This window comes from Orcinus orca, chromosome 16, assembly GCF_937001465.1.
Source record: "Orcinus orca chromosome 16, mOrcOrc1.1, whole genome shotgun sequence".
In the NCBI taxonomy this organism is placed as follows: domain Eukaryota; kingdom Metazoa; phylum Chordata; class Mammalia; order Artiodactyla; family Delphinidae; genus Orcinus; species Orcinus orca.
Genome location: NC_064574.1, coordinates 30,864,116 through 30,890,487, shown reverse-complemented (window position 1 = coordinate 30,890,487; position 26,372 = coordinate 30,864,116). Strand labels below are relative to the sequence as shown.

The 26,372-nt window shown below is 40.9% G+C and overlaps 1 protein-coding gene and 1 pseudogene across 3 annotated transcripts in view; both read right to left on the bottom strand.

Annotated features, from left to right (window-relative positions):
* Positions 1–26,372, bottom strand: part of ATRN (attractin) — a 175,848-nt gene that overhangs the window by 29,269 nt on the left and 120,207 nt on the right. For 2 of the 3 annotated variants that reach the window (XM_033415733.2, XM_004285303.3), the window contains exon 25: positions 3,783–3,844. In XM_033415733.2, coding sequence (XP_033271624.1) covers positions 3,783–3,844 — 62 coding nt within the window. Of the gene's footprint in view, positions 1–16; positions 485–3,782; positions 3,845–26,372 lie in introns of those variants that run through there. The other variant, XM_049698757.1, reaches the window with a different exon arrangement.
* On the bottom strand, positions 10,616–24,082 carry LOC125961359 (brain protein I3-like; annotated as a pseudogene).

Genomic DNA, 26,372 nt, shown 5'->3' with positions numbered 1-26,372 from the left:
AGTAAGAATATGACAGGTCAGTGGGATCAGGTAAGTACCCGTGAGGCAAATGCAGAGGAGAACTATTTAAGTGGGTCACCCTCCCAAGCCCCGATGCTCACATGGCCAAAAAGGAAGGGGATGACAACTATCTTGGAGGGACTTATAATTTGGTGGAAGTCACAGTGCAAAGATTCAAGAAATATTGAATTTGCAAGAATATAGGAGGATTCATTGGTTCCACTCTGGAGGAACTGTGGAAGATGGTTGGTGTCAGTGAGTGAGCATAATAAAAAAATGTTGGGAGGGGTCAGAAAAGATTTTGAGATTTTAATTTTTCTGTGGTTAACATCAGAGAGGGCAATTTCCTTTTGAAACCTATATTTCTGTGGAAAGACGATACCTCCTTGTGAATGGGAGAAAGTGTAATCACATTTCCAGCATTCCATATTGCTGGCATTGCATCATTTAGGACAGAGCTCCAATGAGCTAAGATGGGCATACTCTGAAAAATAAAACAGAGAGTGAATTCCTGGCCTAGTGGATGGTGTGGCTTTGGAGTTGAGGTAATTAATACCCTTCTTTCATTCACTGACAAGTTTCTGAAGCCTATCCATATGGAAATATAGTAAAGCTATAATTCAAACAGATTCAAGAGAGATAAAGGAACACCTAAAAATAAAAAAAAATAACAATAGATTAAATGCTCATGAAGAAAATATAGGAAAAAACTGACACGTCTGCTTGGTGAAAAATACCATAAATGGGGTTAAAAGATGGTCCTAAACTTCACTAAGAAAAAGGTGAAAAGCCCAGTAGAAATATAAGCAAAGGATACAAACAGATAATTCAAAACAAGAACTATAAGGTATAAGAGATTAGTAAACATCACTTATAAATAAATACAAATTAAAACAAGGTACCAATGACACCTGCCTGATTGGCAAAATTAAAAATAATGAAAAATAGTTAATGGTAGTAAGAGAAAGAGGCAGAAATAGTAAGAGAAATTACATTCCTGTTGTAGAAGTGTAAATTCATGCAACTGTTCTGAGGGGCTATTTGATAGTGTTTTTGCATTTTGATATAGCAATTTTAGGATAAAAATTATCTCAGAGGTATCACAGAAAAATGCAAAGACACTGGCAATAAAAATTAAGGACAAGCTGGGCTTCCCTGGTGGCACAGTGGTTAAGAATCCGCCTGCCAATGCAGGAGACATGGATTCGAGCCCTGGTCCGGGAAGATCCCACATGCCTTAAATCTGTGGTTTTTTCGATATTGAGCTGCATGAGCTGTTTGTATATTTTGGAGATTAATTCTTTGTCAGTTGCTTCGCTTGCAAATATTTTCTCCCATTCTGAGGGTTGTTTTTTCGTCTTGTTTATGGTTTCCTTTGCTGTGCAAACCTTTTAAGTTTCATTAGGTCCCGTTTGTTTATTTGTTTTTATTTCCATTTCTCTAGGAGATGGCTCAAAAAGGACACTGGGTACTGGTAATACCCTAGGGGGAAAAAAACTCTTGTCCTGGGTAGTGGTTACATGAGTATGTTCAATTTGTGATAATTCACTGAGCTAGACATTAATGATTTCTAAGTGTTTCTGTAATTTTATATTATACTTCAATATATTTTTTTTAAAGAGAGAAGACAGATCCCATATAAGGAGTGGTTATTATAATGGCACTAACCTTCTCAATATTAATACTAGAAACAAGAAGAAACAGCAAAATGCTTTCTCAATACTTTTTTTTTTGGCCATGGTGCGCAGCATGCGGAACTTCCTCGAACAGGGCTTGAACCCATGCCCCCTGAACTGGAAGAGTGGAATCTTAACCACTGGCCCATCAGGGAAGTCTGCGCCTTCCAAATTTTAATGGAAGATGTTTCTAACCTAGAATTCTGTATTCGAATTTTCAATCAAATGTGAGGGTAAAATTAAAACATTTCCAGACAGGGAAGGTCATAGAAAAGTTACCTCCACACGTACCTTTTCTCAGAAACTTCCTGCAGAATGTGCCCCAATATAAGGAGGAAATAAACAGGGAGACAAAGACATGGGATCGAGGAGACAGAGACTTTAATATAAGAGGAAGACAAAAGAAATTCCCAAGATGACAGCCTGTTGTGTCGCAGGCCTCAAAAACAACTAGTGCACTTGGGAGCAGCAGGCTAGGGTTCTAGGGCAGAAATCTCCAAGAGAAACTAAAACCAGGAGAGTACTTGCTTGTGTTTGACCATACTGAGAGATTGTTCAGTTCTGTCAGAGTACAGGGGTATATCAGGAGTAGCTACATAGAAAACCAAACAATAAAAATCCCCAAATATGGCAAATATTACATTTAGGATAAGCAAAGAGTGATTCCCCATCCAAAAAATGGGGAAGTATAATTATAGTTCAACTCAGCTGCAAACAGGAGTTTTTATGATTATAACAACATAAATAGGGACTCCTGATTTAGCCAAATATTGTGATGTAACTATACTACATGAGTGGGAGGAAGGGGAAGTTGTATGTGTTTATAGTGTGTGGGGGGGTCCTGGCAGAGGTAACATAAGATAATAAATCCTTCTACAGTAGGACATCAAAAGATAACTGAATTGAAAAACCAAGAAAGAGTGTAAGCCACTGACATGGATGCCTCTAAAGGTTGAACATACTCAAAATCCATAAGGCAGAGCAAAACGTTAGGAAATTATGTTAATTAGGGTAAAACCTAGTGGGATTTGTCAGAAGATTGGGCAAAGAGTGGGTAAATTGAATAAGTTTACCCTATCTGTTCCAGCCATGAAAGAAAGTTATATTGTACCCAACTGCATAATTCCTTGTCTAATGTTGAAAATACTTTATGGTAATAATGACTGTGATATTAAGTGGTGAAATAGAAAGGAATGCAATGCTTTAGATTAAAAAAAAATCAGCATTGGATTTTGAAATATATTGAATATCCATTTTTGCATTTATCTAAATTAAATAAGTTTTCTCCTTTGGAAAAAAAAAGTATAAGCATGGAGAAGTAAAAAACAATTAAAATAATTTAAATGTGGACAATGAAGATGGGAAGGTGTGGGGCAGGATGCTGTCACTTTCTCTTTGCACTGTAGCACTTTTTCAATTATGTGTAATAGTATTTTCTTAAAAATAAAACTGAAAAAAACCCTATAAAAACAAAAGAACCTCAGGGCCTAACAAATCACTTTTAGCTTTAAAACTCTAGATAATGACCTGAAACATCTTGTGAACAAGAAGAAGCATATATGTAGCACACACCAGTAATCATTATTATTTTTTTTGCGGTACGCGGGCCTCTCACTGTTGTGGCCTCTCCCGTTGCGGAGCACAGGCTCCAGACGCGCAGGCTCAGCAGCCATGGCTCACGGGACTAGCCGCTCCGCGGCATGTGGGATCTTCCCGGACCGGGGCATGAACCCGTGTCCCCTGCATCGGCAGGCGGACTCTCAACCACTGTGCCACCAGGGAAGCCCCAGTAATCATTATTAATTACATGTCATTTCAACCCCAAATCCTCCCCATATGAAGAGCTAAACTACCTACATTTAGTATAGGGTACATGAAAAGCTGCCTCAAAAAGCCAGAACATACAAACCAAATGTCTTCATTTTATCAGATTAGATTGAATTCACAGTATTGTAACTGACATGTAACTTTTCAGGAATACATATAAAGTTAGTTTGATCAGTTGTGCAAACATAGGATTATTCATTTATCTTTTATGGGTTGATAATTAATGAAATTAAGTGCCTGAATCAAAAAAACAGATACAGTTTGTATAAGTGAAATTACCTGAAGAAGGTCACGAAGAACTGTACCAGGTCCATAAAATTGCTGTGCTGGGAGAAGGCAATCTGTGACAGAAAAACACGTAGAGTGATTGGGTTATAAGAGAGCACCATTAACTCAGCCTTCTCGTTGAAGCAGAAAGACGTTAACATTTCAAGAAGAAATTAATGAAATTTTTCACTTGAGGAAAAGCACCTTATCCCTTTAGTTTTTCTTGCTTAATTGCCACACAAAAGTGATATTCTGAGACTCAACACAAACCCCTACAGTCCCCCTGCTCTTGACAGCAGATCTCAGTTTTTAATCTGACCTCGAAGACTTCTCAGACTCCTGCTAATGACCCCAATGACAAGCAAGTCAGGTTACTTCCTACCTCCTTGTGCCCTTTTCAAGACAAAATACTCTCCTTGTTTGCTTCAAATTCCAATTCTTGGATCTACCGTCAGGTGGGCAGCTTCCTTTTATGCCGTTCATCCCTTTGTCACTTAATGTACTCACTTCAAGATAACATCCTTTTTAAAAAAAAACCTTATCCCAAGCTTCACTACACTGAATATCATCTGACAATCAATATAACACCAATTTGAACTTAAATAATTTTATACCAAGAATATTATAAAATTCCTAATGTAGTTCATCAAATCTAAGACACCACTAAAACAGGCATTATTTTGTGTACTATTAAGAAAACACTGCCAGTTACACTATGACACATTGCTTTTAAAATCACTGTAAGATGTATCATGATTTCAGAGATATTAGAGCATGAAAAAATGTACACCTTAGAATTTATTAGTAAGTATAATTGTGTCCTTACTACCCTATGACACACATGGTACTAGCCAGATGTTATGGTGTGTTCTCTGCTTATTTTTAAGGGACCACAGCCCTCCTTGGAGAGATAATGGTACTATAAATGAAACAATTATTGAATAAGATGGTAATTATTGAAATGAAGGCAGTAAGTATGACAACAGTCACATAAGTAAATGATTAGCATCTTCTTTTCCTAATCCCACCCTACCTGCCCGCCCCCCCCAACCTACAGCAATACAAGGAAAGTGCTACAGCCTAGGCCCCAGCACAGTAACAATCCAGTGCTTTGCACTTCTTTTATAGTCAGACTCAACAGAGGCAGAAGAGAGGAGAAGCTTCCACTGCTTTTCTTTTGAATGCTCTTATTTTCTTTTTGACATTTAAATAAAGGTCCAATATTACCTTTTCAGGCCATAGAATATTATGGGGCATAGAATCTAAAGTTTTTGTATCCTCCCTCTAGCCACCATTTATAATCAGAAATACAAAGATACATAGATTTGATATCATAGACAAGGAGAAACCATATTCTTTGCTTTCCTTCATTTATTACAGTAATCATCCTAAATAAGAAGGCTCCTTGAGAGAAGGAAAACTGCAGAATATAGCTACAGTCCTCTCATAAAGGTTTTTAATAAAACTGGGGAAAAACAATTATATAAACGAGGTTACTCAGTCTTGAGGAAAGAAGAATCCAGGTTACAAGACATAAAGAAGGAGAAGGAAACAGATTTTAGTGCATCCAATTCTGTTTAGATTTTAAACTTTTAAAACATTAGTATGGGAGGAATCGGGAAGATGGCGGAAGAGTAAGACGCGGAGATCACCTTCCTCCCCACAGATACACCAGAAATACATCTACACGTGGAACAACTCCTACAGAACACCTACTGAACGCTGGCAGAAAACCGCAGACCTCCCAAAAGGCAAGAAACTCCCCACGTACCTGGGTAGGGCAAAAGAAAAAAGAATAAACAGAGACAAAAGAATAGGGACGGGACCTGCACCAGTGTGAGGGAGTTGTGAAGGAGGAAAGGTTTCCACACACCAGGAAGCCCCTTCGCGGGCGGAGACTGCGGGTGCTGGAGGGGGAAGCTTCGGAGCCGAGGAGAAGAGCACAGCAACAGGGTTGCGCAAGGCAAAGCGGAGAGATTCCCAAACAGAGGATCGGTGCCGACCGGCACTCACTAGCCCAAGAGGCTTGTCTGCTCACCGGCTGGGGCGGGCGGGGACTGGGAGCTGAGGCTCCGGCTTCGGTCGGAGCGCAGGGAGAGGACTGGGGTTGGCGGCAGGAACACAGCCTGCAGGGGGTTAGTGCACCACTGGCTAGCCGGGAGGGAGTCGGGAAAAAGTCTGAAACTGCCGAAGAGGCAAGAAACTTTTTCTTCCCTCTTTGTTTCCTAGAGCGTGAGGAGAGGGGATTAAGAGCGCTGCTTAAAGGAGCTCCAGAGACGGGTGCGAGCTGCAGCTAACAGCGCGGACCCCAGAGACGGGTATGAGACGCTAAGGCCGCGGCTGCCGCCACCAAGAAGCCTGTGTGCGAGCACAGGTCACTATCCACACCTCCCTTCCGGGGAGCCTGTGCAGCCCGCCACTGCTAGGGTCCCGGGATTCAGGGACAACTTCCCCGGGAGAACGCACGGCGCGCCTCAGGATGGTGCAATGTCCCGTCGGCCTCTGCCGACACAGGCTCGCCCCGCATCCACACCCCTCCCTCCCCCAGCCTGAGTGAGCCAGAGTCCCCGAATCAGCTGCTCCTTTAATCCCGTCGTGTCTGAGCGAAGAACAGATGCCCTCCGGGGACCTACACGCAGAGGCGGGGCCAAATCCAAAGCTGAGCCCCCGGAGCTGTGCGAACAAAGAAGAGAAAGGGAAATCTCTCCCAGCAGCTTCAGAAAGCAGCGGATTAAACCTCCACAATCAACTTGATGTACCCTGCATTTGTGGAATACATGAATAGACAACGAATCATCCCAAATTGAGGAGGTGGACTTTGAGAGCAAGATTTATTGTTTTCCCCTTTTCCTCTTTTTGTGAGTGTGTATGTGTATGCTTCTGTGGGAGATTTTGTATAGCTTTGCTTTCACCATTTGTCCTAGGGGTCTATCCGTCCGTTTTTTTTTTTTTTAAATTTTTTCTTAATAATTATTTTTTATTTTAATAACTTTTTTATTTTATCTTATTTTATCCTCTTTCTTTTCCCTCCCCCCGCTCCCTCCCTCCCTCCCTCCCTTCCTTCCTTCTTTTTCTCCCTTTTATTCTGAGCCGAGTGGATAAAAGGCTCTTGGTGCTGCAGCCAGGAGTCAGTGCTGTGCCTCTGAGGTGGGAGAACTGGTCCACAAGAGACCTCCCAGCTCCACATAATATCAAACGGCGAAAATCTTCCAGAGATCTCCATCTCAACACCAACACCCAGCTTCACTCAAGGAGCAGCAAACTACAGTGCTGGACACCCTATGCCAAACAACTAGCAAGACAGGAATAAAAACCCACCCATTAGCAGAGAGGCTGCCTAAAATCATAATAAGTCCACAGACACCCCCAAAACACACCACCAGACGTGGACCTGCCCACCAGAAAGACAAGATCCAGCCTCATCCACCAGAACACAGGCACTAGTCACCTCCACCAGGAAGCCTACACAACCCACTGAACCAACTTTAGCCACTGGGGACAGACACCAAAAACAACGGGAACTACGAACCTGCAGCCTGCAAAAAGGAGACCCCAAACACAGTAAGATAAGCAAAATGAGAAGACAGAAAAACACACAGCAGATGAAGGAACAAGAAAAAAAACCCACCAGACCTAACAAATGAAGAGGAAATAGGCAGTCTACCTGAAAAAGAATTTAGAATAATGATAGTAAAGATGATCCAAAATCTTGAAATAGAATGGAGAAAATTCAAGAAACATTTAACAAGGACCTAGAAGAACTAAAGACGAAACAAGCAACGATGAACAACACAATAAATGAAATTAAAAATACTCTAGAAGGGATCAATAGCAGAATAACTGAGGCAGAAGAACGGATAAGTGACCTGGAAGATAAAATAGTGGAAATAACTACTGCAGAGCAGAATAAAGAAAAAAGAATGAAAAGAACTGAGGACAGTCTCAGAGACCTCTGGGACAACATTAAATGCACCAACATTCGAATTATAGGGGTTCCCGAAGAAGAGAAAAAGAAAGGGACTGAGAAAATATTTGAAGAGATTATAGTTGAAAACTTCCCTAATATGGGAAAGGAAAAAGTTAATCAAGTCCAGGAAGCACAGAGAGTCCCATACAGGATAAATCCAAGGAGAAACACGCCAAGACACATACTAATCAAACTTGCAAAAATTAAATACAAAGAAAACATATTAAAAGCAGCAAGGGAAAAACAACAAATAACACACAAGGGAATCCCCATAAGGTTAACAGCTGATCTTTCAGCAGAAACTCTGCAAGCCAGAAGGGACTGGCAGGACATATTCAAAGAGATGAAGGAGAAAAACCTACAACCAAGATTACTCTACCCAGCAAGGATCTCATTCAGATTTGATGGAGAAATTAAAACCTTTACAGACAAGCAAAGCTGAGACAGTTCAGCACCACCAAACCAGCTTTACAACAAATGCTAAAGGATCTTCTCTAGGCAAGAAACACAAGAGAAGGAAAAGACCTACAATAACAAACCCAAAACAATTAAGAAAATGGGAATAGGAACATACATATCAATAATTACCTTACATGTAAATGGACTAAATGCCCCCACCAAAAGACACAGACTGGCTGAATGGATACAAAAACAAGACCCATATATATGCTGTCTACAAGAGACCCACTTCAGACCTAGGGACACATACAGACTGAAAGTGAGGGCATGGAAAAAGATATTCCATGCAAATGGAAACCAAAAGAAAGCTGGAGTAGCAGTTCTCATATCAGACAAAATAGACTTTAAAATAAAGACTATTACAAGAGACAAAGAAGGCCACTACATAATGATCAAGGGATCGATCCAAGGAGAAGATATAACAATTGTAAATATTTATGCACCCAACACAGGAGCACCTCAATACATAAGGCAAATACTAACAGCCATAAAAGGGGAAATCGACAGTAATACATTCATAGTAGGGGACTGTAACACCCCACTTTCACCAATGGACAGATCATCCAAAATGAAAATAAATAAGGAAACACAAGTTTTAAATGATACATTAAACAAGGTGGACTTAATTGATATTTATAGGGCATTCCATCCAAAAACAACAGAATACACTTTCTTCTCAAGTGCTCATGGAACATTCTCCAGGATAGATCATATCTTGGGGCACAAGTCAAGCCGTGGTAAATTTAAGAAAATTGAAATTGTATCAAGTATCTTTTCCGACTACAATGCTATGAGACTAGATACCAATTACAGGAAAAGATCTGTAAAAAATACAAACATGTGGAGGCTAAACAATACACTACTTAATAACGAAGTGATCACTGAAGAAATCAAAGAGGAAATAAAAAAATACCTAGAAACAAATGACAATGGAGACATGACGACCCAAAACCTATGGGATGCAGCAAAAGCAGTTCTAAGAGGGAAGTTTATAGCAATACAATCCTACCTTAAGAAACAGGAAACATCTCTAATAAACAAACTAAACTTGCACCTAAAGCAATTAGAGAAAGAAGAAGAAAAACCCCCCAAAATTAGCAGAAGGAAAGAAATCATAAAGATCAGATCAGAAATAAATGAAGAAGAAATGAAGGAAATGATAGCAAAGATCAATAAAACTAAAAGCTGGTTCTTTGAGAAGATAAACAAAATTGATAAACCATTAGCGAGACTCATCAAGAAAAAAAGGGAGAAGACTCAAATCAATAGAATTAGAAATGAAAAAGGAGAAGTAACAACTGACACTGCAGAAATAAAAAAAGATCATGAGAGATTACTACAAGCAACTCTATGCCAACAAAATGGACAACCTGGAAGAAATGGACAAATTCTTAGAAATGCACAACCTGCCAAGACTGAATTAGGAAGAAATAGAAAATATGAACAGACCAATCACAAGCACTGGAATTGAAACTGTGATTAAAAATCTTCCAACAAACAAAAGCCCAGGACCAGATGGCTTCACAGGCGAATTCTATCAAACATTTAGAGAAGAGCTAACACCTATCCTTCTCAAACTCTTCCAAAATATAGCAGAGGGAGGAACACTCCCAAACTCATTCTACAAGGCCACCATCACCTTGATACCAAAACCAGACAAGGATGTCACAAAGAAAGAAAACTATAGGCCAATATCACTGATGAACATAGATGCAAAAATCCTCAACAAAATATTAGCAAACAGAATCCAACAGCCCATTAAAAGGATCATACACCATGATCAAGTGGGGTTTATTCCAGGAATGCAAGCATTCTTCAATATACGCAAATCAATCAACACCATATCAACAAATTGAAGGAGAAAAACCATATGATCACCTCAATAGATGCAGAGAACACTTTCGACAAAATTCAACACCCATTTATGACAAAAAACCCTGCAGAAAGTAAGCATAGAGGAACTTTCCTCAATATAATAAAGGCCATATATGACAAACCCACAGCCAACATTGTCCTCAATGGTGAAAAACTGAAAGCATTTCCACTAAGATCAGGAACAAGACAAGGCTGTCCACTCTCACCACTCTTATTCAACATAGTTTTGGAAATTTTAGCCACAGCAATCAGAGAAGAAAAGGAAATAAAAGGAATCCAAATCGGAAAAGAAGAAGTAAACCTGTCACTGTCTGCAGATAACGACACTATACACAGAGAATCCTAAAGATGCTACTAGAAAACTACTAGAGCTAATCAATGAATTTGGTAAAGCAGCAGGATACAAAATTAATGCACAGAAATCTCTGGCATTCCTATATACTAATGATGAAAAATCTGAAAGTGAAATCAAGAAAACACTACCATTTACCATTGCAACAAAAAGAATAAAATATCTAGGAATAAACCTACCTAAGGAGACAAAAGACCTGTATGCAGAAAATTATAAGACACTGATGAAAGAAATTAAAGATGATACAAATAGATGGAGAAATATACCATGCTCTTGGATTGGAAGAATCAACATTGTGAAAATGACTCTACTACCCAAAGCAGTCTACAGATTCAATGCAATCCCTTTTGAACTACCAGTGGCATTTTTCACAGAACTAGAACAAAAAATTTCACAATCTGTATGGAAACACAAAAGACCCCGAATAGCCAAAGCAATCTTGAGAACAAAAAACGGAGCTGGAGGAATCAGGCTCCCTGGCTTCAGAGTATACTACAAAGCTACAGTAATCAAGACAGTATGGTACTGGCACAAAAACAGAAATACAGATCAATGGAACAGGACAGAAAGCCCAGAGATAAACCCACGCACATATGGTCACCTTATCTTTGATAAAGGAGGCAGGAATGTACAGTGGAGAAAGGACAGCCTCTTCAATAAGTGGTGCTGGGAAAACTGGATAGGTACATGTAAAAGTATGAGATTAGATCACTCCCTAACACCATACACAAAAATAAGCTCAAAATGGATTAAAGACCTAAATGTAAGGCCAGAAACTATCAAACTCTTAGAGGAAAATATAGGCAGAACACTCTATGACATAAATCACAGCAAGATCCTTTTTGACCCACCTCCCAGAGAAATGGAAATAAAAACAAAAATAAACAAATGGGACCTAATGAAACTTCAGAGCTTTTGCACAGCAAAGGAAACCATCAACAAGACCAAAAGACAACCCTCAGAATGGAAGAAAATGTTTGCGAATGAAGCAACTGACAAAGGATTAATCTCCAAAACTTACAAGCAGCTCATGCAGCTCAATAACAAAAAAAACAAACAACCCAATCCCAAAATGGGCAGAAGACATTAATCGACATTTCTCCAAAGAAGATATACAGACTGCCAACAAACACATGAAAGAATGCTCAACATCATTAATCACTAGAGAAATGCAAATCAAACATACAATGAGATATCATCTCACACCAGTCAGAATGGCCATCATGAAAATATCTAGAAACAGTAAATGCTGGAGAGGGTGTGGAGAAAAGGGAACCCTCTTGCACTGTTGGTGGGAATGTAAATTGATACAGCCACTGTTGAGAACAGTATGGATGTTTCTTAAAAAACTACAAATAGAACTACCATATGACCCAGCAATCCCACTACTGGGCATATACCCTGAGAAAACCATAATTCAAAAAGAGTCCTGTACCAAAATATTCATTGCACCTCTATTTACAATAGCCAGGAGATGGAAACAACCTAAGTGTCCATCGTCGGATGAATGGATAAAAAAGATGTGGCACATATATACAATGTTATATTACTCAGCCATAAAAAGCAACGAAATTGAGTTATTTGTAGTGAGGTGGATGGACCTAGAGTCTGTCATACAGAGTGAAGTAAGTCAGAAAGAGAAAGACAAATACCGTATGCTAACACATATACATGGAATCTAAGAAAAAAAATGTCATGAAGAACCTAGGGGTAAGACAGGAATAAAGACACAGACCAACTAGAGAATGGACTTGAGGATATGGGGAGGGGGAAGGGTAAGCTGTGACAAAGTGAGAGAGTGGCATGGACATATATACACTACCAAACGTAAAATAGACAGCTAGTGGGAAGCAGCAGCATAGCACAGGGAGATCAGCTCAGTGCACTGTGACCACCTAGAGGGGTGGGATAGGGAGGGTGGGAGGGAGGGAGATGCAAGAGGGAAGAGATGTGGGAACATATGTATATGTTTAACTGATTCACTTTATTATAAAGCAGAAACTAGCACACCATTGTAAAGCAATTATACTCCAATAAAGATGTAAAAAAAATAAAAATTAAAAACAAAACATTAGTATGTCTTCAGTGTTTTAACGAAATCCACGAGGTGATTTTATACTGACTGTAGGGTGCCAAAAAATTTGGATGCTAATTGCACCTTCTGGAGACCCATCCGGTGTCTGTGTGCCCTGTGCCACATAACACTCCTAAGGGCATATGGGATCCCAACCATTAGCCTGATTTCTTGCTAAAGTAGAGCCACACCACATTCACGTCCAAGTTAAAATCATAAAGAACCTATATAGGGCTTCCCTGGTGTCGCAGTGGTTAAGAATCTGCCTGCCAGTGCAGGGGACACAGGTTCAAGCTCTGGTCCAGGAAGATCCCATGTGTCGCGGAGCAGCTAAGCCCATGAGCCACAATTACTGAGCCTGCGCTCTAGAGCCCATGAGCCACAACTACTGAGCCCGTGTTCCACAACTACTGAAGCCTAGAGCCCATGCTCTGCAATGAGAAGCCACCGCAAAGAGAAGCTCCCGCTCGCCGCTGCTAGAGAAGGCCCGTGTGCAGCAATGAAGACTCAACGCAGCCAAAAAATAAGATATAAATAAATAAATAAATGTATTAAAAAAGAACCTATATAAACTTGCTGCCAGTGTGGCTGGTCCCCAAGACTCACATTACTCTAAAAGTGTTTTTCTTTTGTTGAATGTTTCTCATGTAAGTCTCCAAAGTTACAAGGTTTCAAAGAGAAGCAAAGGTTCTTTTTTCTTCCTTCAGAAAATGTCTGGAGTTTATATTAGCTATACAATTTTACAGAGCAAGAGCAGTAGTTACAAGCTCTTTTTAAATCAAATCCCTGTCTTGGAGTATTTCTGCCAACATTTCTTTTCTACCCTCCCAGTGGAGAACACCCCTCTGCTACTGTGAAACTCCGACTGACGGTGACAAATGATCACTCAGTACCATTCGATGAAAAGGTGGCCCTGGAATTCTTCTGGTTCCCTGTTTGGTTCTTGCTACCTTACACAGGATGGGAAGCCTTGCCTTACGTCCTGGGCACTGGGGTGGGTGTAATTAGGAAAATATAACTGGGTGTGGGAAAGCCAGGTGTGTTGTTTCCTTTAAATAAAGTTTGCTCCACAGATGGGGCATCTTTGCTTCCTCAAGGCAAAACAGCAGATGAACCCAAAGGGGATCAAAACGATGGACAAGAAGATGCCCAGGAAGGTGAAGGAGTCCTCCAGAACCCCGAGCCTGCAGACAGGGCAGCCTCCAACGACAACGATGGAAGTGGCAGGGTGCCGGGTGACATTCCGACTGTGGATGTTGCAGACCCTGGGGTGGTGGATGGGTAGCCCTGTGAGGAGGTAGGGGTAGGGCGGTGGCTGGGAGGGCGCCGTAGTGGTGTGGGCTACGCACAAAGTAGCCCTGGCCACCCTACAGGTTGTAGGCGGGAGGCTGCTCCTGCAGCAGGGGCTTGTGGTTCATGGCGGGCGGCGCCCACTGCGCCCAGCCTGGTTCCCGCTAGCGCCCCCGCTCCCTTTCGGACTCGGCTCCAGCTCGGACTCACGGGGACTCCCAGACGCCCGGCAGCGGATCTTCCCCAGGGGTGGGTGTGGGGTGAGGAAGTGGGGGTAGAGGAAGATGGCCTGGCCCAAACCTCAAAACCAGGAAATGGAAGGAAATGAAGGAAATGGAGAGGATGTTTTAGAGTTTTGAAAGTACAGAGAAATAAGGAGTAACTGCACGGTAGGCCTTGGTGAGGCTCTGAAGCACCAGCGATTATTCTGCACCCAAGCCTGTCACATATGGGAGTGAGGACAGCTGCCTTCAAACCTCATGGCCATGGGCCAGGGCACCAGGAGTAGCAGTCAGTGAATGAAAATCTCTGGACTCAGAGATTTCTGCATGTCTCTGAGGGAAGGGGACGGGGCTCTGTGGATACAGGCTGAGAATGAATTTCATCAACTATGTTGGGTATAGGCTGAGCCCAAACTTACTGTAAAAATAAGTGAATATGACACTTATCATGCTCAACTGCCACAAAACAATTTTTTTAACACTGGTGTTTTGCATCTATACGTACAATCCACAAAGCAGTTACAAATGAATGAATGAATGAATAGGGAAAGATCACTGTTTTAATATAGAAGGTTTGAAAAAGGAGAACCTCTAATTTGCCTTTATCTTCTCCACCAAGAACTATCTTCACTGTTACAAGCATTTAAGTCAGGGAGAGGATGGGAAAGGATAGCTGGCTGCCCCGTGAGGTGAAGTTTTCTAGCTTCAAGGCAGCACTCGTCAGGCTTTAAGAAAACCCAAGGTCTATATGCACATGGCAGAACCTCTGTGGGCTGCTCCCTTGGCCGCCTGAGGCCAGCAGCTCCACCAGGGCTCAGCTCCACCTGGCCAGGGAGCCCTTCCCGACTATGGCCCATCTGCTCCTCAACTCTCCCCAAGAGGCCAGGCTCTGCAGATGCCGAAGACCTGACATTAGGACCAGAGAGGGCTTATAAGTGGTCATGGCTGCCCTCTGGCTCCTGGCTCCTTGCCAATCTTGCCACGTAACTCTGAACACTGCAAGGCCAGGAGAGGACTGATTCCTCCCATAAGAACTTAGGCCTGTTTACAAACAGCTTTCCAGTCTAGGCCTCAGCTGTGCCAAGGATGGAAGATTCTATAACTACTGGCTGAGCATATCCTAACTTGAGTCTAGTGCTGCTACTGCCGTGAGTTTTGCCGTGACACAAAACCACTTTCTTTTTTTTTTTTTTCTAAACCTAAGTTCTATATGGAACTCTATGTTGAGACCATAGGCCCTGGACTGGATCCCAGTGACCATCACCTAGCCTCACACACCACCCACCTAGCTGGTTTGTGCAGGCACAGAAACTATATACCCAAGCTCTGGTCAGAGCCTCAAGACTGGGTAACACTACCAACCCACTCATTCCTGACATGTAAGCTAACACTCACCATCTGTCCACTGTCAACCTCTGGGCTCTCTTCCTCAAATTTCCTTCCAGCCGTTCATTTTCACCACTCTCCAGAATCCCTATTTCATTCTATCATGTTCATCAATAATTTAAAAACCATTAAGAACTACATATACCTGGCTGAAATATCGACAATCAATGATTCCTCCCCACCCCCTCCTTTTTCTTTCTTTCTTTTTTTGCGGTACGCAGGCCTCTCACTGTTGTGGCCTCTCCCATTGTGGAGCACAGGCTCCGGATGCGCAGGCCCAGCAGCCATGGCTCACGGGCCCAGCCGCTCCGCAGCATGTGGGATCCTCCCGGACCGGAGCACGAACCCGTGTCCCCTGCATCGGCAGGCGGACTCCCAACCACTGCACCAGCAGGGAAGCCCCTCTTTTTCTTTTTAATTAATTTATTTATGGCTGCGTTGGGTCTTCGTTGCTGCGCACAGGCTTTCTCTAGTTGTGGTGAGTAAGGGCTACTCTTCGTTGCAGTGCGCGAGCTTCTCATTACGGTGGCTTCTCTTATTGCGGGGCATGGGCTCTAGGCGCGCGGGCTTCAATAGTTGTGGCATGTGGGCTCAGTAGTGTGGCTCACGGGCTCTAGAGTGCAGGATCAGTAGTCATGGAGCACGAGCTTAGCTGCTCCGCAGCATGTGGGATCTTCCCGGACCAGGGCTCAAACCCGTGTCCCCTGCAGTGGCAGGCAGATTCTTAACTACTGTACCAACAGGGAAGTCTCCCTTCTTCTTCTTAAGGCTTCTCTCCAGAGGCCCTCACCTTTAATTAGATTTCTGTTCAGTTCTTCTGGGGGGTTACCTTTTTATCACTAATAAGTTGGCTTTTGTTTTGTTTCATTTTGTTTTTTGTTACTTCTTGATCTAGTTATTTTAGACATCACTTACTAACTTCCTACTAGATTAGAAGGTGATTTAGGCCATCACCCCCCCACCCCCCAATCCCCCAGTAGAATTATATCACTATTTTTACTGCCTCTGTTATAATTTATAATTTCTATGTTGTTATCCTGAGGGTGATGGTGATGGAAAGATGCCAAAACAGACAGGAATAATACCCTTGGATTCAGGGAGAGGATGTGCCTTGCACCCACAAAGGGCTGTAGGAGCAGAAGACAATATAGCTATGCCCACTGGAAAGCAGCTTCCCAAACCTCACAGGCCCATGGGGAGAAGCCCTCAGGCCTCTGATGCACCCTTGCTTGTGGGGTGGGGAGGAGAAGTCAGTAGTTTTCAGGGAAGCTCCCTTTGCCATTTTCACCAGGGTGAAGCATGCTGGGCTGAGGGAGAGGAGGTTTTTCTCCTGCCCTCTGATTGTTCTAAAACTGCCCGACAGTGGCTAATAACTGGTAAAACTCTAGTACAGTGCTGTGTGCTTCCTGCAAAGGAGAACAGAATGTCAGTTCTGAGATATGTCCCAGCTGGCCTAGGCTGCAGGCCCAGCTGAGGCATATTCTTGCAGCTAGTTTTGGGAGGTTAAATAATATATTTGGACCTTTATTTCTTGTTCAATCATCTGTATTATCCCTAAAAAAATTTTTTTATTGTGGAAAATATTAAACTTTTTAACAAGTAGAGAGAATAGTATAATGAACCCCATGTGTTTATCACCCAGCTTTAATAATTACAGCTCACGGCCAATCTTATTTTATCCATCCATACTCTACCCATTTCCCCGTGATCATATTATTTTGAAGCAAATCCCAGACTTCCTATCATTTCATTCTTAAGTATTTCAATATAGCCAGTATTCCTTAACTACCCTCTTTGTAAAATTAGGGATGTTTGTGTCCTCATCCTTCCCTTTTCTTCTACTTCTCAACTCTTTTGAGAGTTTGACAAGATTCCAACCTAGAACAATTCAATCTTCTAACACCACACTATGTAGACTGGGACAATAAATTCTTGGTCTCTAACCCCTGCTGGCTCTTCAGCACTGGTCAACAATCATGCTGACAATATCAGAAAAAAGCTGCCATTACCTATATAAATGTTACAAAAGTTGCCAAAAAACCCAAAGTTCTGATACCGAGAATAAAGCTCTCATCTACAACTATGCGTTCATCTAGTGCACATTTATGGAGTGTCTACAGTTGATTAACACTATGCTATGACACAGAGGACACAGAAATATAAAAAAGCTCTTGCCCTTAAGGAAATCTTTGTAGAGTGAAAAACCAGACACGTCTATGACTGCAGAGGCACAGACGAGGAAAAGAAGCTGCTATGGGATATGCCGAAGGGTCATCAGAGGGACCTCTCCCCTGGGTTTCAAAATAAGACTCCCCAACCCAGCCCTGGTCCTTCCAATCCATTTTCGTAACTGCTGCCAGAGGCATCTTTCTAAAACACTGATCTTGGTCACTTCTTGGCTTAAAGCATTTCAATAACTCCCAGTGGTTTTCAGGCTACAGTGTAAATTCCTCAGCTGAAGCCCCAGTCTCTTCATGACAGCTTTGGTCTGCCCTGCTCTCCAGCTCCTTACTCACAGAACAGGCACTTCAGCTCAGCTAAACTCCTAGTAGTTCTGGAAAGTGACTGGACATGCCCCTTCCCCACCCAGAACACTGAACTCATGTTTCTTAGGGCTCAGCTCTGGTGTTGCCCCAGCTCGTGCAGACTCAGGCACCACAGGGCACTCCCTTCTCCTCCCAGGGTGTCCACGAGCACAGGGGCACCTCCCAGTATCTGGCATGGCTCCTGCTGTCCCCTCATGGCTGCCTCTCTGTGTCAGAAAGTCAGCTAAGTGAGTGAATGTTAAAGGAAGTCTAGTGGGTCCTAGCTATGGAGATCACAGGAGAGAGTTCTACTAGAGAAAGATTTGCCCATCCCAGCCATAGGTGGGGTTCATAGATGGTGTGGATGGGACTATCCAGGGAAAAGGGCCCAGAGGAAACCCAAGGGAACAATGGCACTGAACTGAGAAGAAACATCAAAGCCACAGCTGAAAAGTAGAAGAGAGGAGACTTTTCAGAAGATGGAATAATAAATAATGATCATGATGAAAACCATGAGGTTGTACAGGAAATTTAAATGCCATCTGAAACTAAGAGAGATTTATACTTTAGTTATTTTTTTTTGGCTGCACCGTGAGGCATGCAGGATCTTAGTTCCCCGACCAGGGATCGAACCTGCACCCCCTGTGTTGGGAGCGTAGAGTCTTAACCCCTGGACTGCCAGGGAAGTCCAGATTTATACTTTAAGTTTAGCTCTAAATGTATTTCGTGGCTTTATAATTTTTTAAATCCTTAAGGTACAGACATCTAATACCAGAAGCTATGTGTATACATTACTATCATAAAATAAATATAAACTTTAGAAGTATATCTGACTATTCAGAACAGCTAAAGAGTGAAAACAACCCAAGTATCCATTAACAGATGAATGGATAAACAAAATGTGGTTTATCCATACAATAGACTATTATTCAGTCTTAAAAAGGAATGAAGTACTGAAACATACTACATATGGTTGCACCTTGAAAACACTATGCTAAGTCAAAGAAGCCAGTCACAAAGGACCACCTATTACATGATTCAATTTATATAAAATGCCCCAAACAGGCAAATCCATAGAGAAAGAAAGTAGACTGGTGGTTGCCAGGGGCTAGAGGAAGGAAGAAATGAGAAGGGACTGCATCTGGATATGGGGTTTATTTTGGGGGTGATGAAAACATTCTAAAATATTCTGTGAATATATTAAAAACCACTGAATTGTACACTTTAAATGGGTGAATTGTATGGTATGTGACTTATATCTCAATAAAGCTGTTACTAGAAAAAGTACATCTGAGTGAAAACAAACAAAAGTTTCATACATCCTTTGCTTAGTAATGCAATCCTATTAGCATCCATAAACATAACTCTGACATCTAAATGAATGCCCAGTTCTCAATATAAATTCTGTGTTGCCTTTACTTGTGAACACTAGCCTCTCACATAAACGAGCAAATGAAACACCCAGCATGGAGAGGACTTTAATATTAGCTCTACATTACAATAACCACCTCTGTTGCAGAGCTTGTAACAAGCCAGAATCCCAGCGCCACCACCCATCTTCCCACCTCACACACAATGTCTACCTGTGCATTCTCTATTTTGAATACCTACCCTCCCAAACTATAACCATGGCTGAAGCCAGGTGAGTCCTGCTGACTCGGGGGAACATCTAGAATCACGTTTTGAAAGCAGAGGCTGAGCAAGGGGCACTCACCCACAAGAGCAACCAACCAGAAACCAGGCACAACTGACCCAACACACCCACCACCCTCTGACACACAGGCCTTTTCAGTCTGGGTGGTTTTTTACAATTTTAAACTGAATCTACAAAGATTTTTATAGTTAGTTGCAAACTCCCTCAGTTAGCAGTTGTAGGTTTTGATCTGTTCCTAATTATGGAAAAGAATCCTGGGGTCAGTTCAGAGTGAAAGAACTTGAGTTTACCATTACCATTTTTAAAACACTAATATTTACATGAATTTCTGAGTAGAGAATTAAATTGCCTCAGTTATTTTGCTTTAAAAAATGAGAATCAAAGACAAAAAAGGCTTTTGTCTGCATTGAAAGCCGTACTGAAATTTAACTGCATGACCTACATTGAACCATTTAGACATTTTCCTATTCTCTTCCTTAAATAAGTCTCTACATTTTAACTAAATCTATATGGTCTCTAAGTGTGTATTTAAAAGCTAACTACACCTAGAAAGACTAAGGCTCTGAGGAATATAAAGCAATACAGAAAGGTACAGCCCCCTCTGTTGAGAACATACCCACATCTGCCCAGGAAGATGCAAGCTCAGCCTGCCACACAGCACACACCCAGATACAGTCCCAAGTATAGAGAGAACCAGCATTGATCAGGTTCTTTTGAGAAGACACCAAGAATACATGATGCCAAGGGTCCAGTCACATTGTTCGTGAATACTGCAGCTATTTGTAACAATGAGCAAAAAGACATATTTTCAACAGAACTTACCTGTTTTTTCAAGGGAAGCCTGGCAAACTAAATGGTGAGCATGCTATCATTTATTTTCTAAAGTGCTCCTGAATGCAGCTTTCATAAGTGGATCTTATTCAAGTGAGTGATCCAGTCCAGGTAAAGAGGACCAAAAAATCAGGTAGAAAATCATCTCTTTGAGTCTTAAACTTGAAAAAAGTATTTAACAAAGTAAGTGTGGGGAAGAGATCCCTCCAGAAGGAAATGACCATTTCAGTGACTTTCAGAGGGTGGGGAGCAACAGGGCAATGGGAGGAAAAAAAAAACTGGAAGTCAGAATTGGCAACAGCAACGCTATCTCCAGCACAAAAGCCTGTTTATACGCACAGAGCCCTCTTTCCAAATGGGAAAAACACCAGCAATATAAGTCAAGGTTTTCACTAAGAATGTTAAAAATATTAATCAGTTTTCAACTATAAGAAACAAAGCTTGAAGTTCAATCGGATTTGGAATATAATAAGGTATGTCAGTATGAAAACAACCTGAACTTAAAACAAGTCAGTAAATTATATTTACTAGAACCCAAATAAAATATTTTACAATTGTATGTGATCTGTAACTTGGCAGTGTTAGCAGACATTATCAAATTGAAATTGTACTGACTAGAGCCTAGAGCTCAAATTCCCTGGGGTTAGAGAAACAACCTAACCCTGCTAGCCCCACTCCAAATATAGCCAGTGGCAGAGAAAATTCTAATATGGCTCCTAAGATTCCTAGTATATTGATGTGCATATCCTGTATAATCCCCTCCCCTTGAGAGTGGGTGAGTCTGACCTAATCTAATGAACCCTTTGAAAAGAGGGTCAAGAAGAAGTCAGAGAAAGTTGAAGCTTCAGTAGGTCTGTATCTATTTTTGGTCTAAAATTTTTATTTTCAAATGTTACATAAATGGAATCGTGCAGCATGTACATTTCTAAGATTTTTTTTCCACTCAGCAAAACTTCCTCAGATGCATCCAAGTTGTTATCAATAGTTTGTTTCTTCTTATTGCTGAGCATTACTCCATGATATGTATGTAGCACAGTGTGTTTAACCATTCACCTGTTGAGAAATACTTGGGTTGTTTCCAGTTGGGGCTATTATGAATGAAGCTAAATATTGCTGCTGTACAGGTGCTATAAACATTGGTATACAGGTGTTTGTATGAACATCAGTTTTCATTTCTCTGGGATAAATGCCCAGGAATACAATTGCTGCGTTAAGTATAGTAAGTGCCAAACTATTTTCCAGACTGGCTGTGCCATCTTATCAGCAATGCATGCATGATCCAATTTCTCTGCATTCTCTCTAGCATTTGGTGTTATCACTATTTTAAATTTTAGCCATTTGATAGGTGTGTAGTGATATCTCATTCTCACTGTGGGGTGGTTTTTTTTTGGCTATGCCTCGTGGCTTGTGGGATATCAGTTCCCTGACCAGGGATTGAACCGGGGCCCTCGGCAGTGGAAGGGTGGAGTCCTACCCACTGGACCACCAAGGAATTCCCTCTGATTGTGGGTTTTGTTTTTTTTTAAATGAAGATGTTTACAATAGTTTATTTTAGGTTATTTCCAATTTTTCACCAGTTTAAAAAATTGACCAACTCAATGAAACCTTGTGAATACAATGTTCTCATTGTGGTTTTCATTTTTTTAATGGCTTTTAATACTGAACATCTTTCATGTGGTTATCTGCCATACTTATATCCTCTTCGATAAAATGTCTCTTCATATCTTTTGTCCATTTTCTAATTGGATTGTTTATTTTTTTAATGTTGAGTTTTGAGAATTCTTTTTATATTCTAGATGCAAGTCCTCTGTCAGAAATATTTTTCCAAATATTTTCTCCCAGTATATAGCTTATCTTGTTTTTTTCTTTTTTTAAAATTAATTAATTAATTAACTAATTTACGGCTGCACTGGGTCTTTGCTGCTGCACGCGGGCTTTCTCTAGTTCCAGCGAGCAAGGGCTACTCTTGCGGTGTGCGGGCTTCTCATTGTGGTGGCTTCTCTTGTTGTGGAGCACGGGCTCTAGGCACGCAGGCTTCAGTAGCTGTGACACGTGGGCTCAGTAGTTGTGGCTCACAGGCTCTAGAGCGCAGGTTCAGTAGTTGTGGTGCATGGGCTTAGCTGCTCCGCGGCATGCGGGATCTTCCTGGACCAGGGCTCGAACCTGTGTCCCCTGCATTAGCAGGCAGATTCTTAACCAATGCATCACCAGGGAAGCCTTATAGCTTGTTTTTTTTCATCCTCTTACCAGTGTCTTTCACAGAGCAAAAGCTTTTTTTTTTTTTTTTTGCAGTACGTGGGCCTCTCACCGTTGTGGCCTCTCCCGTTGCGGAGCACAGGCTCCGGACGCGCAGGCTCAGCGGCCATGGCTCACGGGCCTAGCCGCTCCGCAGCATGTGGGACCTTCCCAGACCGGGGCACGAACTCGCGTCCCCTGCATCGGCAGGCGGACTCTCAACCACTGCACCACCAGGGATGCCCCAAGCTTTTGATTTTGATGTGGGTAATTTATTAATTTTTTTCCATAGGTCATATTTTTGTTGTCAAATCTGAAAATCTTCTGCCTAGCTTGAGGATATGAAGATTTTCTCCTATTTTTTTCCTAAAAGTTTTAGTTTTGCATTTTACATTTAAACCTGTGATCCACATTGAATTAATTTTTGTGTAGGATGTGAGGTTTAGGTCAAAGTTCATTTACTTGCCTATGGTTGTCCAATTGTTATAGCATTATTTGTTGAAAAGGCTATCCTTCTTCCACTGAATTGACTGCATCTCTGTCAAAAAACAGTTGGATGTTTTTATGTGGTTCTATTTCTGGGTTCTTTATTCTGTTCCATTGATCTATGTGTCTATCTCTCCAACAATAACCACAATGTCTTGATTACCATAGCTAAATAGGAAGTATTATTAATATTTCATATAGCGATTCTTCCCACTTTATTCCTCTTTTCAAAACTGTTATAGCTAATCTAGAATCTTTGCATTTTATATAAATATTAGAATCAGCTTGTCATTGTCTAAAAAGAACCTTGCTTTTTACAAAAAATTTTATTTATTTTTTTATACAGCAGGCTCTTATTAGTCATCAATTTTATACACATCAGTGTATACATGTCAATCCCAATCGCCCAATTCATCACCCCCCCACCCCGCGGCTTTCCCCCCTTGGTGTCCTTACGTTTGTTCTCTACATCTGTGTCTCAATTTCTGCCCTACAAACCGGTTCATCTGTACCATTTTTCTAGGTTCCACATATATGCATTAATATACGATATTTGTTTTTCTCTTTCTGACTAACTTCGCTCTGTATGACAGTCTCTAGATCCATCCACGTCTCTACAAATGACCCAATTTCATTTTTTTAATGGCTGAGTAATATTCCATTGTATATATGTACCACATCTTCTTTATCCAGTCATCTGTCAATGGGCATTTAGGTTGCTTCCATGACCTGGCTATTGTAAATAGTGCTGCAATGAACATTGGGGTGCATGTGTCTTTTTGAATTGTGGTTTTCTCTGGGTATATGCCCAGTAGTGGGATTGCTGGATCATATGGTAATTCTATTTTTAGTTTTTTAAGGAACCTCCATACTGTTCTCCATAGTGGCTGTATCAGTTTACATTCCCACCAACAGTGCAAGAGGAGGTTCCCTTTTCTGCACACCCTCTCCAGCATTTGGTGTGAGGTGATACCTCATGGTAGTTTTGATTTGCATTTCTCTAATAATTAGTGATGCTGAGCAGCTTTTCATGTGCTTCTTGGCCATCTGTATGTCTTCTTTGGAGAAATGTCTATTTAGGTCTTCTGCCCATTTTTGGATTGGGTTGATTGTTTTTTTAATATTGAGCTGCACGAGCTGTTTATATATTTTGGACATTAATCCTTTGTCCGTTGATTCGTTTGCAAATATTTTCTCCCATTCTGAGGGTTGTCTTTTCGTCTTGTTTATGGTTTCCTTTGCTGTACAAAAGCTTTTAAGTTTCATTAGGTCCCATTTGTTTATTTTTGTTTTTATTTCAATTACTCTAGGAGGTGGATCAAAAAAGATCTTGCTGTGATTTATGTCAAAGAGTGTTCTGCGTATGTTTTCCTCTAAGAGTTTTATAGTGTCTGGTCTTACATTTAGGTCTCTAATCCATTTTGGTTTTATTTTTGTGTATGGTGTTAGGGAGTGTTCTAATTTCATTCTTTTACATGTAGCTGTCCAGTTTTCCCAGCACCACTTATTGAAGAGACTGTCTTTTCTCCATTGTATATCCTTGCCTCCTTTGTCATAGATTAGTTGACCATAGGTGCGTGGGTTTACCTCTGGGCTTTCGATCTTGTTCCATTGATCTATGTTTCTGTTTTTGTGCCAGTACCATATTGTCTTGATTACTGTAGGTTTGTATTATAGTCTGAAGTCAGGGAGTCTGATTCCTCCAGCTCCATTTTTTTCCCTCAAGACTGCTTTGGGTATTCTGGGTCTTTTGTGTCTCCATACAAATTTTAAGATTTTTTGTTCTAGTTCCGTAAAAAATGTCACTGGTAATTTGATAGGGATTGCATTGAATCTGTAGATTGCTTTCAGTAGTATAGTCATTTTCACAATATTGATTCTTCCAATCCAAGAACATGGTATATCTCTCTATCTGTTGGTATCATTTTTAATTTCTTTCATCAGTGTCTTACATTTTCTGCATACAGGTCTTTTGTCTCCCTAGGTAGGTTTATTCCTAGGTATTTTATTCTTTTTGTTGCAATGGTAAATGGGAGTGTTTCCTTAATTTCTCTTTCAGATTTTTCTCATTAGTGTATAGGAATGCAAGAGATTTCTGTGCATTAATTTTGTATCCTGCTACTTTACCAAATTCATTGATTACCTCTAGTAGTTTTCTGGTGGCATCTTTAAGATTTTCTATTTACAGTATCATGTCATATGCAAACAGTGACAGTTTTACTTCTTCTTTTCCAATTTAGTATTCCTTTTTCTTCTCTGATTGCCGTGGCTAGGACTTCCAAAACTATGTTGAATAACAGCAGTGAGAGTGGACATCCTTGTCTTGTTCCTGATCTTAGAGGAAATGCTTTCAGTTTTTCACCATTGAGAATGATGTTTGCTGTGGGTTTTTCATATATGGCCTTTACTATGTTGAGGTAGGTTCCCTCTATGCCCACTTTGTGGAGAGTTTTTACCATATATCGGTGTTGAATTTTGTCAAAAGCTTTTTCTGCATCTATTGAGATGATCGTAAGGTTTTTATTCTTCAATTTGTTAATATGGTGTATCACATTGATTGATTTGCATATATTGAAGAATCCTTGCATCCCTGGCATAAATCCCACTTGGTCATGGTGTATGATCCTTTTAATGTGTTGTTGGATTCTGTTTGCTAGTATTTTGTTGAGAATTTTTGCATCTATATTCATCAGTGATATTGGTCTGTAATTTTCTCTTTTTGTAGTATCTTTGTCTGGTTTTGGTATCAGGGTGATGGTGGCCTCATAGAATGAGTTTGGGAGTGTTCCTTCCTCTGCAATTTTTTGGAAGAGTTTGAGAAGGATGGGTTTTAGCTCTTCTCTTAATGTTTGATAGAATTCACCTGTGAAGCCATCCGGTCCGGGACTTCTGTTTGTTGGAAAATTTTTTATCACAGTTTCAATTTCATTACTTGTGATTGGTCTGTTCATATTTTCTATTTCTTCCTGCTTCAGTCTTGGAAGGTTATACCTTTCTAAGAATTTGTCTATTTATTCCAGGTTGTCCATTTTATTGGCATAGAGCTGCTGGCAGTAGTCTCTTAGGATGCTTTGTATTTCTGCGTGTCTGTTGTAACTTCTCCTTTTTCATTTCTAATTTTACTGATCTGAGTCCTCTCCCTCTTTTTCTTGATGAGTCTTGCTAATGGTTTATCAATTTTGTTTATCTTCTCAAAGAACCAGCTTTTAGTTTTATTGATCTTTGCTATTGTTTTCTTTCTTTCCAT